We start from the raw sequence: 17835 nt of genomic DNA on the forward strand, positions 1-17835 counted from the left end.
GGTAGTTTTAATGTACTTACACACTGCAAGTCTTGTGGTGCTCTGAAGAAGCGGGGCTCTGGTTCTTCTTGAATATCCAGTGTCATGTTACTGCACTGATCTTTTGAAATGTGGATGACAGTATAGGACAAGATTATTTGATTGTACTGACAAGACTTTTAACTTCAGCTTCTGGGGTTGGAAGTCATCGGAATTACCCTGGCTCCTTCAAGATAGTTAAGTGATTCATCATCTGAAATTTTGCTTTATATTACTTCCATTTTTCCTGCCTTGATGGAAGCTCACAGCAACTGTAGTTTTGTTTTCCACAGTGAATATTCATGTTTACCTTTTTAATAAAAAACTCTAGCATTAATACTTTTTCACTTGTGGTCAAGTTAGTGGAATTTCGTTAATGACTTATTCATGCCTCCTTGTAAGGACCCAGAGTGAGATGCAAGAGCTGCCTTCCAGTTCTGTTTCTTAAGGCATTTTTCAAACTCTAGCAAATCTCACAATTAATCCTCCAGTTCAGTGATGGGCCACTGCAAAGAAGACTTGAATTAGGCTTAGGAAATCTGCTTTGAAGAAGCATAGCAGCAGTGGAGATGTGTTGGGTAGTAATTGTGATGCCTTAGTATCTGGATCTTTGCAGAGGAGTACCCTGAGAGTGATGGAGCTGGGAGGTGCAGGTGATCTGAATGTTAGGAATTTCTCCTCTTATATCATGTTTTGCTGCAGGTTTCATTTTTAAATTATTCAGTTTTGTGTCTTCTAGTTTTAAGAACACAAGCTAAAAATTGTCTGTCTGAGTAGAGTGACAAAGTTGGTAATGGAAAGAAGGGAAGCGTGAAGTGTGACTGTTGTCAAACTGATCCTTTTTCCTTGGCAGGGGGTGTGTGTAAGAAAATAGAGCAGCAAATCCTACTATACATGTATACTCTGCATATGCAAATATTAGCATCCTGCGGAGTCCAATCCAAAACAGAGCTCAGAAGTTTGTTAGGAGAAGTAGGCAACGTAGGAATTACACAGTATTCAGTGGTGCAGGTAAAAGGAAGGGTGAGGGTTGGAATTCTGTATTACAGATGTGCAAATTGCTTGTCACTGGGAATCTTACCAGCTCTGAGCTGAGCTAGCTGCAGTTAGTGTGCATATAGATATGGAAACAATTATTCACCACCACATGAAAACTTCTGCCTATTACAAACCTCTCGGTGCACCCAAGCAGGCTGTGGTGCAGTTTGGTGCGGTACAGCTGGATACAAGACAGTGGTGGGAGGGCAAGCGCTGATGTATCGGCGTTGACAGGAGACAAACTGGCATGTGGGATTGGGGAGGAGCTCCTCAGTAAAGTCCAGCTCCGCTTTTCCTCAGACACTCTTGTCAGACAGTCTCAGCTGCACTCATCCTGGGACTGTCTTTCCCACACCCCCTCGAGCTCACCAATGCTACATCAGGTGTGCAGAATTTTAGGGAAAAGTTGTTTTAATTTCACTGTAAAAAGCAACATGGGGGAGAGAGTTTGTTTTGTTTTTGCCAAATGACCTGTAGGAAAGTAGGACAGACACATTATTTGGATAATTTTTTTTTAAATAACAATCATTAATTTAGTTAGTTTAAAACATTGGTTTTGGTCATATTTAAATGCAAATATAGCAGGTATGTGCCTTAATAACAGAAATGTTTTATTCTTGTTTTTCCTTCCTGTCAAATTCCACCACTTTATTTTTCCTCCAGCTTCCCTGCTGCCTCCTCACCCCCTCTGCGCACACAGGAGCATGTTTGGAGCGCGTTATGTTCCAGCTGCTTCTGTGGTGTGCTTGCTGCGAGCTGCTTCCCATTTACATTGGGAGCAGGAAAACAAGGTGCTTTCTAATTGCATCAGGAGTTCAGGGTTAGATTCAAAAGCTGAAACACTAAGGCACTAATGCCTTGGATGGGTGCCCTTGAATCGGTGCCCTTGGCTTTTGGGCAGGCTGGATCAGGATGGCAGAGGCCAAACCAGCCAGCAGTTCACTGTTGGACAGTCTTGCCAGCTCCTCTGCCCTGCAGAGGGTGAGCCTCCTGCTTCTCTCACCCCTCCTCTCCCCCTCAGCTCCCTTGAACTCCAAATGAGGCCCAGCTGCTCTAATAGCCTGGGGCAGTGTTAGGAAATCAGCTGCCCAGTGCTGGCTCCTGGAGCTGCCAGCTTCCCCCACTGCAGCCCAGCAGGACCCCCCGCCACTCTGCCCTCGGGTACCACCGCCTGCCCCGTCTTGCACAAACGCATCCCCAGCAAGCCTTCCTCCAGCTCTGCTTCCATGCTCACACAAGTTGTGGTTCCTAAGCTTTCCTTTACTTGGCGTATCCAATTGCAATCTTGTTTTCTCTTGGCAAACTAGAAGTGTCCTGCAGTAACATTAACCAGCCTTCTCCGGTAGACCCGTGGCAATTGCCAGCCACAAGCAAGTCTCTTTGTATAGATTCCAGGGAGGAAAATTAAATAGGCTTGGCTTGCCAGCATGTTTGCTGGGTGTATGCTATATTTTATTTATACTTTCCCATCAAAATGAAAATAGTTGATATAGATTGTTTACAACACATAGATTATAGAAAATGTGGAAGACGAGCAGACTTTGGGTAGATGATGTGCTGTGGGAATTGCAAATTTTCTGATTCTTAAAGACTTATTTGGTTTTCTTATGATATTTTAACAGAAGTCTTTTCATGCAAATATGTTCCTACTGTAAGAATATCAGACCTGACATAAAATTCTGCAGCACAGAAGTTAAATTTTATAGTATGCAATTTAATGATATAATAGGTTTTCATGATTTCACTGGCATTTACGGAAATATCACCACTGATTTCAGTAAAACCAGGGTTTTGATGACTTAGCTGTTTTTCATCAATTCTTTGTTCGAAAGAACCTGATGGGATTTAGTGTACTGCAACCTTAATTATAATTCAATAGAGCTTTTTACCTAACTCACTTTGTAGTTGTGTGTTTGTATGATACACACTGCCATTCCAAATTTAACAAAAACTTACGGAATTAATATCTACTTGTCTATGAATATTTTATTGCTGAAATACCTGTACGTGTCACATTAAGAAATTATGTTTACCTCTATATTATCTCTGGTCAGGGTAGGGAAATGCTATTGCCCCAGAAGTTATTAAAAGCGGGTCTCAGTCAGACATGTGGAATTCTTTGCCCAAAGTTGTATAGAGTCTTTCACTGAAGAGGAAACAGAGTCTCTCTCCCAGGTTGGAGGTGAGTAATTAGATAAGCTTCCTGTCCATGCGTTCCAGTAGCGTAGTAATATTTAGCTGTTAGGTATTTGCCTAGACCAGCAGATCTCGACTGCTGCTGTAAGTGGCTGTTACCATTATTGCTCTTTTACAGGTGGCCCCAAGGACCTTGTGCAACCCAGTGATAAAGTGGGATTGAATTGTGGGTTTTCTGAACACCAGCTTATCTTCTTGGCCAAGGTCTCTTCCTGGTCATAGGGCTAGGTGACATCTAGTGAAGGGAAGTACAAAGATAATGTTACAAGGTTTTGTACTTTTCTGTCTATTGATTTAACAGGGGAAAAGTTACCTCTGTTGAGATAAAGTTCTCCAACAATGCAGTCTTCTGTCCAGAATATTGGAAAATGTTAGATTGCTGGTTTTTTGGAACAAATATCCTATAGTGTAATGATCCAGCAAAGCAGAGTATTTGGTGTTTCCATGAGTCTCCCTCAGCTCACTGTAAAACTTCCATGGCCATCCTGCTAAGAAGTGTTTACTTCTGGGAGTCTGTATCCCAGTGTGGGAGGCACAGATATAACAGTCTGTGGGCTGTGTAATGTCACCCAAGAAGCAGTAAAGGTCTGTTTGTCATTGAATCTTTCATGAAGTCCATAAATTAACCATTGTTGTAAACATAAATGTTCATTGTGAAACCAGATATTTAAATGACTGTTACCACTCTACTAGTGGAAAGCATAGTTGAAAATAAAAATATTTCATAGCATTTGCTGTGTATGGTTAGGATGTTATTTATTTCTCTCTTCTGTTTTTTCCTTTTACTCACATCTTCTGTTGTAAGAGTATGATTAGACAACTTGAATTATATGGATCAAACTGTGAGTAAATCATAGTGTTACACTGAAGATAAGAAGTGAAGACCCTGAAAAGACAGAGACTGACCTTCCACATAACTGCAGTTGATATTAGCAAGAGCAAAAATTCAAATTATTGGTTGTCCCTATGTATCATTTCTCTGCAAGTGATGGCATACTGACAAGTACAATGGTTAGGCAAGTACATGGTTAGACAACTAGTGATGAAGCCAAACTTGGCGCTTTTAATTTTCCTTGCTGTTGTACCCTTCTATAGTCTACCCTGAAAACAAAAAAAAAATGCAGTAATCGTGATTTTAGCTGCCCTTCATTAAATTCTACACCAGGCAGGTTCTTGAGGCTGTTGAGAGGCCGTGTGTGCAAAAGACACAAAGCAGTGTGTTGTAAAGGTGCCAAAAGCTGTTATTGAAACAGGAGGACACAGTCTGCCAGGCTGAGAAAGAAATGTGAACATGTAGTGCTAGTTAGAGCTGTTATTTTTTGTTGCACGCTTTCTTACTAACTTAATATCACTGTCCTGGCGGACGGTAATAAGGCCTCACTCTTCATTTGTAAATGGGCTGCACATGGATTTTCCCACCCCCTTATCAGATGTTTTCTTTGTGTTTTTTAGATCATGGGGAATTCATATGCAGGGCAACTAAAATCTGCCCGTTTTGAAGAAGCTCTTCATAACTCTATAGAAGCTTCTCTGAGATGTAGCAGCGTTGTCCCACGGCCAATCTTCTCACAGCTGTACCTGGATCCTGACCAGCCTCCTTTCTTGCCGGAAGGTAACCATGAAGGTATGGCACATTTCAATTGTTGTTTTTCTGTGTGAGAAAAGGGTGGGATAAGTTTCATTTAAAAAAAACAACTAAACAAAAAAAAAACACTCCAAAAGCCACACAGCAGTTCATTGTGTGACACAAAATCTGAATCATGGGTCTTGTTAAGGAGAAAGAATGGCATGCTGGTTATTTTAAGAGGAGCTAAATGCAAGTACTGATGAAAGGTTTATTTTATTTTTTTATGTTTGCCCAGATGTGAAACCAAAGGTAGAAGAGTTGGATAAAGAGTTAGTACATCGCTATTCACAAAATGGAAACCTGGACTTTTCTGCCAGCCAAACTGTTAATGAAATGGAAGATGAAGAGGAGGATGAAGACATGTCAGATTCAAGTAGTCCACCAATCCCATATTCACAAAAACCTGCCCCAGAAGGGTCTTGCACTACTGATGGTTGGTGTCTATTCTTTTACATGTGTGATCTTTACAACTAATTCTTGGTCTGGTGCATAGCCTCTACAGTTAGAAACTCTTGGGCTAGGAAGTATGGGAATATAGTTTACAGTCAAACCTTAAATCTGAGGGAACACAGAATGAGGATTTGTTTCAGAACACAAAATGCAATGTATTTTTTGAAAGCAGGGTCAAGACTTGTTGTGACATTTTGTTAGTTTCCTAAAGCACGTTATTGTCTTTGATCATTATTAGTTTAATGTCCTCAAAGAAGTTGCTTAAGTCTGAATTAGTATGGCTAGTTCTCAATCTATTCCTAAATTATTCTCTGAAACTTTGGCAAAGCTGGATTTAGTTGTTTCCATGGGCAGATGGAAGAGTTCGGAGAGAAAAAATGGAGAAGAGACTTGGTGTTCCTTCTGCTGCCGAGGGGACAAGAGGGATGGTAGTGGAGACTTGTCTGATTTGATTTTGCCACCTGCCTGCTGTCCATTGCTAGCTTACCTCAAGCTGCCCTGATCGTTGTTCTAGATAAGTAAAGTTGTTGGCAGCACTTTTTGTTTGGTTTTAGATGTGTTAAAGAAAGGGTCAGATCATTATAAGTATACCTATTGGACCAAGTAAATTTGGTGTAATTGGTTCTTCTTATCTCATAAGTGTGCTATTTTGAAGATTTAATTTCCTTAAAGGAGGAAGACCTATTCAGATTTCTTAGATATCCATGTCTTAAAAACAACTCCCGCTCCCCTCAGACCCTTGGAAACAAACAATCCTTTCTATCAGGTCCAAAATCTGTTCTTGACATTTTTTTCAGTTATGTTCCTGAATTATGAGCTTTTCTGTGCCGAGGTCATAAAAAAGCAGTTATTTGTAGAATGGTTTTGTACCTCACTATAGTTTATGGTTATATGCAGTGATAGAAGTAAGCACTTGTAACTGGTAATCTTGCAGTGTTTTGGAGGAGGGTGGTTGGTGGCAAATGTTGATGGGTTTGCCTTTACCCCTTCTGAAAGCAGCTTGTATAAGCATGTTTACCCTCCATAACAATGTACCTCCAGTTCCATGTAACACAAAGAATAGAAAGGCTGGGTCCTATGGGAAGGTGGTGAATATTAATTCTCGCAGAATTGTGTTTACTGTCCTTTGGGGGCTTGTAAATTGGTAGGAGCAGAGAAGGAGAAAGTACAAACTAAGATATTCCTGGGAAGGTGTATTCAGTTGAGGAGAAATATCAGTAAAGGCTACAAAATCTCCTGTAGAGAGCAGGAACTCTTCTCATCACTTCTGTTACAGAAATGTAAAATAAACCAGGTGGGATGCAGAGGACAACCAACAGGAAAGTAAGAGGAATGAGTTCTATCTAGCGAGGCTCTTTGCCTACCAGGACAAAGGCTGAGATGGTGTATGCTTCAAATTCTAAATATATCAAGAGTGGAACACTAAGGAGGGACAGGAGCCAGTCATGCCAACAGGGCCTTATGGAAGTGTAATGGATGCATAAAATGGTTGTGAATGCATTCAGGCTAAAGGTTTAGGATTCTTTAACTATTGGTGATGCAGTTCTGGATCAGCCTGCCAATGGCTGGAGTAGGGCCTTATCTGGCCCCAAGGCCACCATTCATTCCATTGTGAAAGAGATTTTTACATGACATTAAGAGATCTTTATCAGTTACTCACATTCTGGTGACCCCTGGTTGTGCTTGAGCAGGCAGGCAGGCAGAAGTGGTAGTTGTGGGTTTCCAGTTGAGTCTCAAGTGAAGACGTAGACATTTTTCATCCATGTGCAAACTATTCCAGGTTCACCAGTGCCTTCGCTCTTTGTGCTCAGGATTGCTTCATAACCGACCTGCCCAACGTGACACTGCAAGGAGGTGCTTGACTGTCAAGTGCTCACTGCAGTACAGACGTCTGGTGTGGTTGATGTTGTATGTCACAAGGTTATGCCCTGTTATGCTATAATTACATACTATATGTAATCATATGCTCATGAATATATTCCAATATTATGCTTTTTTAAGATGACCTTCCAGGGGCAGTTCTGTGTTTTGATTTTTATCTAGGAATCTTTAATGATCAGAGCACCCTGGAAGAAAGTTTCTGATGTTACATCCACCGAATTTTAGAATTGTTCATTAGTCTTTGTCAACTTTACCATTCTGGATTTACAAAACCTGTTTCACTCTTCAATGTTGTCCTCAAAGAGCTAATTTCAGAGATTAGTGGTTTTGTACCTAAAAAAGGAAAGTGCATTATTTTAAATACTGCTAATGATCTTTTGGGATGGTTTTATTTCTGTGTTTAAAATACCCAGGTTCCTGGACATTGACACTGCGTACTGCAGCTGTATCTCAGCAAGTCATTAATCTGATAGCTCATCTTTCATCTCATGAATGTGCCCTTCCAGAAATGTAAGACTGGATCGCTGCCATTGTTTACATCCCTTATCTTAGTTAATTAATTACAAAGATAAATAACATTAGGAAAATGTTAAATAATACTGATTAGACTAATTGAAGTCACTGTAAGTGTTTGGATGCTTTAAACTAAGCATGTATTTAAATGCTTATCCAAGAGTGAAATATTGCTACTAGAACTTGCAGTTCATTGCTCTGCTTTCTGTAAGACCCATCTCCCACCTTTTCACACAGATGGGGCAAAACTGTTTTCCCTTCCCAGGTATTTGTGCTGTTTGCTTTTCCTGAATTCAGGATTTATGCCATAACCATCATATTATTTTCTGTGGTGACTTGTTCTTTTAGTGAGATGGCTGAGTTGTCAGTCACGTGGTTGCAGAAAGTAGATCTTAATGCCTCTGTTAATCAGTTAACAAAAAAAACCGTGGCCCATAAGTACCTGTTTTTTGGATGTTCCTTCTTAGCCAGCCATAATATTGGATCCCTTAACTCTTCTGTTAGCCCATTGGAAAGAGCAAATGTGTTTCCCAATGATCCTTGCTACTAGTCATAAAAGACTGAAATGAAGAAGATTAGTGGAATCTGGGGCACATTTAATTATTTACAGGGGCTTCTTCTTCTGCTCAGCACAAACCTTTTTAACTAGCTTATCCATTCTGTGAAAATAAATTTTTAGTTTTTATACAGGTACCTCAGTTATGCAACAAAAGAGTACAAGAAGCTGTTCTGAACCACCTGTTTGCTGTAGCTTTGAAAGAGGCGACTTCTAATTTGTGGAATAGTATTTTATGCCAGCTGTGGGAAACACAATAGTAGCACCTTTCTTTTGTTAGTAAATCCTCACTTTACCTGCTGCTTAAAGAAGGGCAAAGGTAGTTTCAGAAGCAATTAGGTAAGCAGGTACTTAACACCTGATCAATTACTGTGAAGTTACAATAGCAAGTGACAGTGAGCAGTAATTCATATGTAATTCTTGGAAGCTGATTCCTTATGCAACTGCCCCATTCATTGAAGGGCAACAAGTGGTCGGTGCCCCACATTGAAACTACTTCTGACTGGTGGGGAAAGGGAAATTTAATTAATTAATACAAATTTAATTTTTAAGAAGATTCCAGCACTTCCAGGTGTTGACAGTTGTGGGGATACATTTTCAGGTTCAAGAAGATGGGACTGGATTAATTTAAATGAAGTGATGTTGGAGAATGCAAACGTGCTTCGCAGAAGGAAAAAACTAATGAATTTTCTTTCAAAGAAATGTAGATAATGTCTGTAAAAGCTATTCATTATTCTTTTTGTGACTGATCTTGGTATTTGCAAATCTGTAATCAGAATATAAATGCCTGTTCTTTATTTAAAACAAAGCTGAGATCCTGTGGGAAGGTGATTTTTTTTTTTTTTATGAAACAGCCCAGCTATGTGGTTTTACATTTTATAATTACATACTGGTAAACAGTTTCCTAAAGATAAGCTGATTTGTTTAGTGGCTTGTGGGGTTTCTCCTCTTCATACTGAGATGACCATAAAGCTACATAGGTAAATGTGGCACTGAAGTTCCATTCTTTTTTCTTAAGAGTTTTATGTGTTAGTGCTGCTTGATGTAGAAATTTAGGTGTATACTCAATTATAAAGTAAAAGCTATGGAATGAACATGGATTTTGCGTCTTCTAGATTTTAAACACGAGCAGAACAAGTTCTCCTTACACAGAGACATCGTGTTCTGTATTTCCTATTGTGGAAATGGTTCACTCTCACAGACAATTAAATATCAATGCAAAATCATGCAAAACAGGAAAAGAAGTGTAGTGTGCCTCTGCTTGCTTGCTGGATAGAAAAATACACTTTTACATATATAAATGTAGCAGGAAAAGGGCTTAATCCCTGCTCTCTCTCCCCAGAGTCAGTTACTTGCTTCTAAACTAATGTTTCTTAAGTGGAATTCAATAATTCAGTTTAAAAAAGCAGCAGGAACTTAAAACTCGAAGAGTGATTTGCAGCCCCAAAAGCCAAGGGAAAGAAGGATAATGAAGGGCTTTTGAACATACTGTCTACTTGTCTTTGGAGGAAGCTTCAGAAGCACATTTGCGTTCTGTCCTGATCTCCCGATTAAAGTGAGCCCTAGCTGTACCTGGCCGAGCTCCACATACCTCCCTGACTCTCCTGTTGCAGCTGTTCCACAAATGGGAGAAGAGCTTCTGGAGGCACTGAGGATTTGCCTGTGCTGCCCCGTCTCAGTCCTCGCCCATTGAGATCCCTTTCCCCTCAACAGAAGGGGAGCCACAGGAAACTACTTTTAGTGTCAGCCCTGTTACTGGTCTCGCTGCCTCAAAAACTGAGGTTTCAGCAGTTGCCTGTGAACTCTGCCTGCTTGTATGTTAGGAAGCTGGTAGCTGCTTTCTGCCCCTTTTGGCAGAGAGGTAGGGGTCCTCAAAGTACTGAATTTCAGCAAGATGTGTGAAGTTCAGAAGCTGAATGGATGACATTGATGTCCCCAAACTAATGTGCCCCGGGGTAGACAAGTAATTATAGCTCTCCTCCTGCACAGCCTGAACGTAAAAGGCGTGTGCTGGCCAACCAGTCTACACACACATTCTTCTGATCCAGAGATATTGCCAACCAAAGCAGAGAAGGATGTCTGAGGAGATTGTTCAAGGAGGAAGAAGGGTAGCATTGAAGGGATCCAAGAGCACTTTGGGGAGAGTAAGAGAAGATACAGGGGGTGAATCTGAGGTATTATTTGCAGATTAGGCAGGATCAGCATTTCTACAGTAGAGTCTTACATATCCTAAATGATGGGAGGTAGTAGATATTTTCAAATCAACAGTCTCTCAAATAAGGGGCTGATGTTGCCTGCGATAACAGACTGAGATACATTGGTTTGTTTCAATGAGTACTGCTAACATGTTTCCGAGTGATGCATAAACTCATTAAGATGTTGAGATTGGTTTCTTAGGGTTTCCTTGCACCTTCTTCCTTGGGGGACTCATGCTGAATGGTGATGTGGAGCTGCTCGATGTGTAGCTGAAGTTGTTTTGCTCCTAGCCTGGAGGAAAGGAGAGTCTTTACTTCCATCTCAGATCTTGTGGAGTGCTGGAGCATTGCTTCATCTCCCTGGGACATCGAAAGCATCAAGCATCCAAAGAGGCTCTTAATTTTCTTATATGATATTGCCCTCCCAATGTCATGTGCTCTTCCTGAAAGCAAGTCTGTATTGAAACATAGCTGTTAACAATGCTGTTAAAAGCCTGCTTTCTTTGGTATTCTAGTATTGCTATTGCTAATAATTCATTCAAAAGCCTCTTTTTAGTCACTGTTTGTGCTTCTGGGCATTTCCTGAAAATGTTTAGATACAGACAAGGCTTGAGTAATTGTGTAAAAGTGCAGGTTTAAATCTGTCTTGAAATCTTACAGGACTTGCTGTTTCATAATCCTTATCTACAGGTTTCCTGTTTGCCTGCATTGTCAGCAGCAGGTAATTTTTCTATTTGAAATCTAGATGTAGGGTGGTATTTTCTAAGCATGTCAGCTACTCAGATTTCACTGAATTCCTAAATATTTAAGGCCAGTTTTGAAAATTCTGTACTAATTCTGTTTTGAATAAGCAAATTTTATTTGGAATGTAGGGAAGGTTTGTTCCTAGGTTTATCTGCAACTTTTTCTTTCTAAATCACATTGAAAGGTCTAGATAATATATAGCCTTCCATTTGGTTAGGATCGATATGCTTCCAAATAATACACCTGAAAAAGAGTTTAGCATGCTAAAATCAAATTACATCTAAACAGAAAAGAAAAAAGCTTACTTTGAAGATGCAGTTTTAATGCTTTCCCCCTAAAATATATGTTTTATTGGTAAATTATTATTATAATCCATTGATTTGGAAATAAAAACTTCAGGTGCTTCATTTTAATTCATTGGCCAGAAGAAGGCATGTGTGAGGGGCGAGTCCAAGCTAGCTTGCAGCTTGAATGAGCTGCTGCTGGAACTGAGCTAATTGAATAACTGAAGAAACTATTCAGCCAAGAACTGGTTGGGCACATTGTGGGTGTAGGCACAAGACTCGACCTGTATCAGAGCCTGTTTTCAGCAAAAACTCCTGCTTGCCAGGGAGTTCATGCTAGCTGACTCTGCATTGCACTTTGTACACGCTCTTTGCCTGGTGCAGCTTTGAGGTAAAACCAACATTAACTTTCACCATCTTTGCTGAAGTTTTAAACTATGAGGTTTAGCACAGTAGGTAAGGTTGCAGACACAGATGTTCATAATGGTTGAGATGCCACTTGATTAAGCTGTGATCACATTGTGTTTCCAGATGCTTAAGTCAGTGTCTTTATCCAGTGCTTTGCTTTTTCCTTACAATTTCTGTAACAACTATAGCCTATTTGAATAATATTTTAAATTAAATGTAGGTAATATACATTAATAGCTGCATTCTTACTAGATTTTACAGTAATTTCACAATCAGTTTCATATATTTGTTTTTAACAATAATATTAAACTGGGACATGCTATTATTTTAAATTTGTTTTTTTAAAAATATTGTTTCACATTGATGCATGCGTGTCTAGCCTATGTTGTGATATTTCTGTGGCTCTAGTGAAAGAGGGATGGTCACTGGATGAATGTGTGATGTCTTTGGGCATCCTGAAATAGGGAGGTTTTCTGCCAGCTGCTGCTGGTAGAGGTGTGAGGCCGGAATGTGGCACTGACTTTGCAGCTGGAGAAGTGAAATTGTAGCAGAACACAATGTAAGAATCTTTTTCCTCATAAAACCTGGTAGTGCTTTCATTGATTTCTGCCTAAGGGAAATCAGAAAGCCCGATGTGATCGTATACTTTCCTGTGGAGGAAGCCACATGAAGGAGCTGTACAAAAAGTCATGGGTGATTTTGATCCCTGTAAGTCTAGTGCTGTAATTAATGGAAGAGTCTTGGAATGCTGTCGTTAATTTACTTAGTCATAAGAACCTAACTGTGAAGTTGGCTTTGGTTTGAGCCAAAGTCTGGATCTGCTAGACCTCCAGAAGTCCCGTAATTGCTCTAAGCTGTCTGATCCAACCTTTCAATAATCTCCACCGTAGCTGCTTGTTGCATGGCTGCCAAGCTTCCCTCAAGTCCTCAGCTATCAAGGGCCCTGTTGTGGTTCCCGGCTGCAGCTCTGGGCTGCCTTGACATCGTTTTTTGTGTGTCCCAGCCTGCCACCTGCTCACTGCGGGATGCGGAAGAGCAGAAGGTCACTCCAGTCCTCAGTTTTGACCACTTCTGCTGCTGGCTGTAGCCCTACATTGACCAGTAGCACAAGAAGCAACGTTCTGTTCTTATTTTGTGTGCATGGATATATTTGAGTGGGAAAAAAGCTGACTGGAGACTCAAAGTCCATTGAGACTTCAAGGAACTCATTTGGAGACTCACGGAAAAACGTGGTGTATATCTCTCAAACCCATTGAATGAATCTTTTACTTGCTCGAATTCCTAAAATGTATAGACAAATTAAAAATTAGATTTTAATATAGTCTTCCTTTAGTCATCAGTACTAAACTTCAGTCATTATCATTCCTTCGTATTACTCAGTGATGTTAATGTACTAATGCCAGCTTTTACAAGCACCAAAGACAAAATTGGTTCTCTTTAAAAGACTGTAAACTAAAATTTGACAAAGAAGAAGTAATTTTTGGCATATTTTAAGAGCTAGTTTATGTTCTAAAATCACAACCTCTCTTATTTTGAATGTTTTTGAAAAATTAAGTTTCTGAACCATTTGGTGTCTAATCTTTGGAGACTTCTGTCTCTTCTCCACCTGAACGTGTTTGTAACCTCTTTAAAATCATGTTTATCTATTTCCTCTGAGCCAGTGGATCTGGTGAGGTACCATCTCCATTTCCTCTGTGTCCCTTGAAAAGGATATATTAAAACCCCCAGTTATAGCATCAAGTTGTGAAGCCCCATGTACTTTTATAACTGATAAAAAGAAGAAAATGAAATGGAATCTTCTGAAGGTTTATCATTTGTTTTGGTTTGCTTTTCAGGTTTTTGTCAAGCAGGCAAGGATTTACGGTTGGTATCTCTGTGCATGGAGCAAATTGATATCCCAGCAGGCTTCCTGTTAGTAGGAGCCAAATCTCCTAACCTTCCTGAGCACATTCTAGTCTGTGCTGTTGACAAGCGGTTTTTGCCAGATGATCATGGAAAAAATGCACTTTTAGGTAAGAGGGTTTTTTTTCTTTATGCCATTTTTTAGACAAAAAGGTCAGTTCAAAATTATCTAAAGTCATTTCAGCTAATGACCTTCTGTTAGAAATATGTTGAGGAGAGGCTTGTTTGAATTAAATTAAAACCGTAGCTAAACCTGCCTTAAAAGCCTATATTAAAACAAGACCCTGATTTCACAATTAACCACAATCGAAGCTTGATGATTTCTGTGTGGGCAGAAATCAGCTGCAGCCCTGGCATTCTAAATGTGAACAATCCACGTACTCTTTATCTCTACTGGGGCTTATAGCATTTTCATTTAAGAAGAAATATGCTCATGCAACTGTAGAAGTTGATCTGTCTGCTTTTGTGTGGATTAAGGGACAAATTCTGCCCTTGGCTCCTCTAGGAACGTTGTTCTCAGTAGGAGCTCTGAGGGCAGTTTACTTCTTAAAGTCTAATACATAGTGGGAAAAAAACAAACCCCAAACCATTTATGTCATAATTGGTTACGTTTATGTGCTGTAAAATTTTAATACAAGAATGCTTCTTGGTGATTGAAGAAAGGTGAATGTGCACCTAGATTTCCTGCCTAGCTCACAACTGGTACACATTTTAACAGGCTAGTAAAAGTGATTGACTCATCAGTTCTGTGAGACCCTAATGACTTTCTGACAACTGTGGAGGTACACCAATAGTTTCTGTTAGTTACAAGGGAGAAGGGAAGGAGTGATTCAGTCCCAGGAGAAACAGGATGAAGTAATCTACTTCTTGGCATCCTCAGCAACAATGATGGTAAAAAGGTGACAGTGAAGCACGATAAGGCTAAAGATAATGGCCCAATTATTTAGAGTTTTTTTGAAAATGCATTTTGTCAAGAACACTAAGTATGTTTTTCATAAAACTGTGAATTTGGCTGACAGGAGAGTGTTAGAACAAGTGTTCTCCAAGGTGCTTGGCATTTTGGAGAATACTGATTGTAGTGAGGGCGACAAATTGGTTGTGCTACAGACCTTGAACTGATTAGTAAATTTGAATAAAAACAACCACAAAATAAAGCATTTCTACTAGGTGTTAATCTGCACAGCACAATTATAAATGATTATTCCAGAATGAATATAAAATATTTCTTCAGTAAGTGTTGGAAGTGATTCAGAGATGAGTGGAGTGGCATGTGATCCATAGAGGTTTACTTGTTCAGCGTTAGTTCATAGAGGGTGTATTCAAATAGCAAGAATATTAAGGCAGGCCCATTTCAGAACATGCCCTTTCCTTTGTTTTGTTAGATGTTAGACTGGTGCCATCCCTATGCCACATCCCCATTAACGTTGTTGTGAATGGCACTGGAATTCTAGGATGCTTATAATCTTCAGTCTGGACCTTGTCCGCCAGACATAAACTCAAAGTTTCACCCCCTTCTGTGAAAACATGGTGGAAACATTGCAGAAAAGCAGTCTGCTGCCTTTGTTCCTAAATCTGTCACATTCGGGAGAGGTTGTAGGTTTTTAAAAACATTCTGAAGCACTCTGAACTTCTGCCATGAAAAACTCGACATCAAATGATTTGGTTTAAGACTTTAATAAACTGTAATGTCCCGCTTATTTGGAAAGTGCTTTGTATAACCAGTCTCAGAGAAAATTTATTAGATACAAAGGTTCATTTTAGTCATATTAAGTTGCAGTGGCTAGTATAGATTAACCACTGCCTTGGGAGAAAAACGCATGCACCTATGTATTATAAGGCAGAAATTTGGATTATTTCCTTTTTTTCACATGGAAATTTCCTCACCTGGCATTACTGCTCTTCCCCTGCTAAGTACGTATTCATAGAATGGTTGAGGTTGGAAAGGACTTCTGGAGATCATCTAATCCAACCCACCTGCTGAAGCAGGTTCACCTAGATCAGTTTGTGCAGTAGCATGTCCAGGTGCATTTTGAATATCTCCAGAAAGGATACCTCCCTGGGCACCCTATTCCAGTGCTCCATCACCCTCACAGTAGAGAAGTTTTTCCTCATCTTAAATTGAAAAGTCCTGGGTTCCAGTTTGTGCCCATTGCCCCTTGTGCTGTTGCTGGACACCATTGAGAAGAGTCTGGCCCCATCCTCTCAACACCCACCCTTTAGATATTTCTAGGCATTGATAAGATCTCTTCTCCGGGCTGAACAGACCCAAGTCTTTCAGCCTCTCTTCATAAGAGAGATGCTTCAGTCCCTTAATCACGTTCGTTGCACCCTACTGGACTCTGTCCAATAGTTCTCTGTCTTTCTTGAACTGGGGGGCCCAGAACTGGACATGGCACTCCAGCTGTGGCCTCACAAGGGCAGAGGGGAAAATTTGTGGTAGGATTTTGGCATAGGTTAGTGTGATCTAGAAAGATTGAAGAATTTCATAAAGGCTAAGACCAAAACCTGTCCATGTTTGGCTGCTTCCTGCCATGCGTGGGCTGGGCAGGGTATCTACAGAAGATGTCTGTCTGAAGGCCTCCAGTTACTCTGAACTGGATGTGCAGGTAGGTTGAATTGACCTTATTCCTAGGAGATAGCACAAGTCATTTAATCTGCATGTATATCTTTTGCTTCATTCTTCCAGGGTTTTCTGGGAACTGTATAGGCTGTGGAGAAAGAGGATTTCGGTACTTCACAGAGTTTTCTAATCATATCAACCTGAAATTAACCACTCAGCCAAAGAAGCAGAAGCACTTAAAGTACTACCTAGTAAGAAGTTCCCAGGGCGTACTGTCAAAGGGACCCCTTATTTGCTGGAAAGGTAATAAAGGTGCCCGTTCACTTAGGATTTTTTATTATATTAGTGTGATGTTGAATGAAAAATTGAAAGTTGCTGTTGCAAATGTATGCATTCAAAAGGAAAAAAAATAAGACTGAGTTTACAGCTTGAAGGAAAAAATCCCACTGATTTCACTGGAGTCTGGATTTTATCTAAGAAGTTTGTTTAAATTGCAACAGTGACCATGCAATCCTAAATGGTCTTCCTCCATCTCCCCATACTTTCAGTGGGAGCCCTAAATCTGCCCTTCTTAGGGTGTGCAGCAGCCTTGGTTGAAGAAATAAGGTTGCTCAGTCTGCTGATTCTTTTCTGTGCCTGGAGCAAGATGACTCACAGCCAGGGCTCCAGCCTTTCTTTCCACTGATACTCATCTTAGCAGGTGCAATTCAGTGTCTAATGCCTGAGGAGAGTTAGCACACCATAAGATTAAGAATACCCAGGTCACTGATATCAGGGAAAGTGGAGACATCTTGCATACTCCTGCCATTTGTGGTGTTTTGTTCTTGGGGTTATCCTCTACTGGAGCAGCCTGTGCAGTATTGTTATGTGCTAGGGAGATGACGTTTGTGACTCCAACACAAGGTAGCCATGAGGTCTGTTACTGGAGGACACAGGGTTTTGGAGCTAGAGCTCTGCAAAGACTCCAGGATCCTTGAGCATGGTTTATCTGCTCATTGCCTACTAAGTTGGTGTATATACAGACTGCCTGCCTTCCTCAGCTGTGGTCCCACTTAGTAAAGAGGGAGTTCAATCTGGTGCCTATTGTTCCAAAGAGGATGATGTGAGGAGGGGAGAAGCTGCATAGGAGGGCTGACATGCATCTGAAGAGTCGCATCCTCATGTGAATGGCACCATGACACCGGGGGAGATGGTTATCACTAAGCTGTATGAGTGATTATGGTACTGTATCAGTTTGTGGTTCAAAGGGATACTAGTTTCAGCTGCTTTTCTCAGTTGCAAGCATAATTAACTACTGCTGTAGAGTAGATGTGTTTTTCAGCTGCATTTTTCACAAAAACTATAGAAAGATTTAATTTGGTAGTTCTCTTTTTGAAGTTCCGAATACAGAAGAAGGAAGCCTTATTTTAATTTTGGAATCGTTTTCTGAAACCTGATGCTTATGCAGTTGGGGTTGGTATGTG

General features: G+C 40.3%; 1 protein-coding gene across 5 annotated transcripts in view; it reads left to right on the forward strand.

Annotated features, from left to right (window-relative positions):
- GREB1L (GREB1 like retinoic acid receptor coactivator) overlaps positions 1 to 17835 on the forward strand; it is an 80529-nt gene that overhangs the window by 7897 nt on the left and 54797 nt on the right. For 3 of the 5 annotated variants that reach the window (XM_069853943.1, XM_069853945.1, XM_069853947.1), the window contains exons 2-5: positions 4705 to 4876; positions 5115 to 5312; positions 13746 to 13922; positions 16499 to 16675. In XM_069853943.1, coding sequence (XP_069710044.1) covers positions 4708 to 4876; positions 5115 to 5312; positions 13746 to 13922; positions 16499 to 16675 — 721 coding nt within the window. In that variant the 5' untranslated portion in view covers positions 4705 to 4707. The remainder of the gene's footprint in view (positions 1 to 4704; positions 4877 to 5114; positions 5313 to 13745; positions 13923 to 16498; positions 16676 to 17835) is intronic. The other 2 variants (XM_069853944.1, XM_069853946.1) reach the window with 1 other exon arrangement.

Source organism: Phaenicophaeus curvirostris, chromosome 3 (genome assembly GCF_032191515.1).
Source record: "Phaenicophaeus curvirostris isolate KB17595 chromosome 3, BPBGC_Pcur_1.0, whole genome shotgun sequence".
Lineage (NCBI taxonomy): Eukaryota > Metazoa > Chordata > Aves > Cuculiformes > Cuculidae > Phaenicophaeus > Phaenicophaeus curvirostris.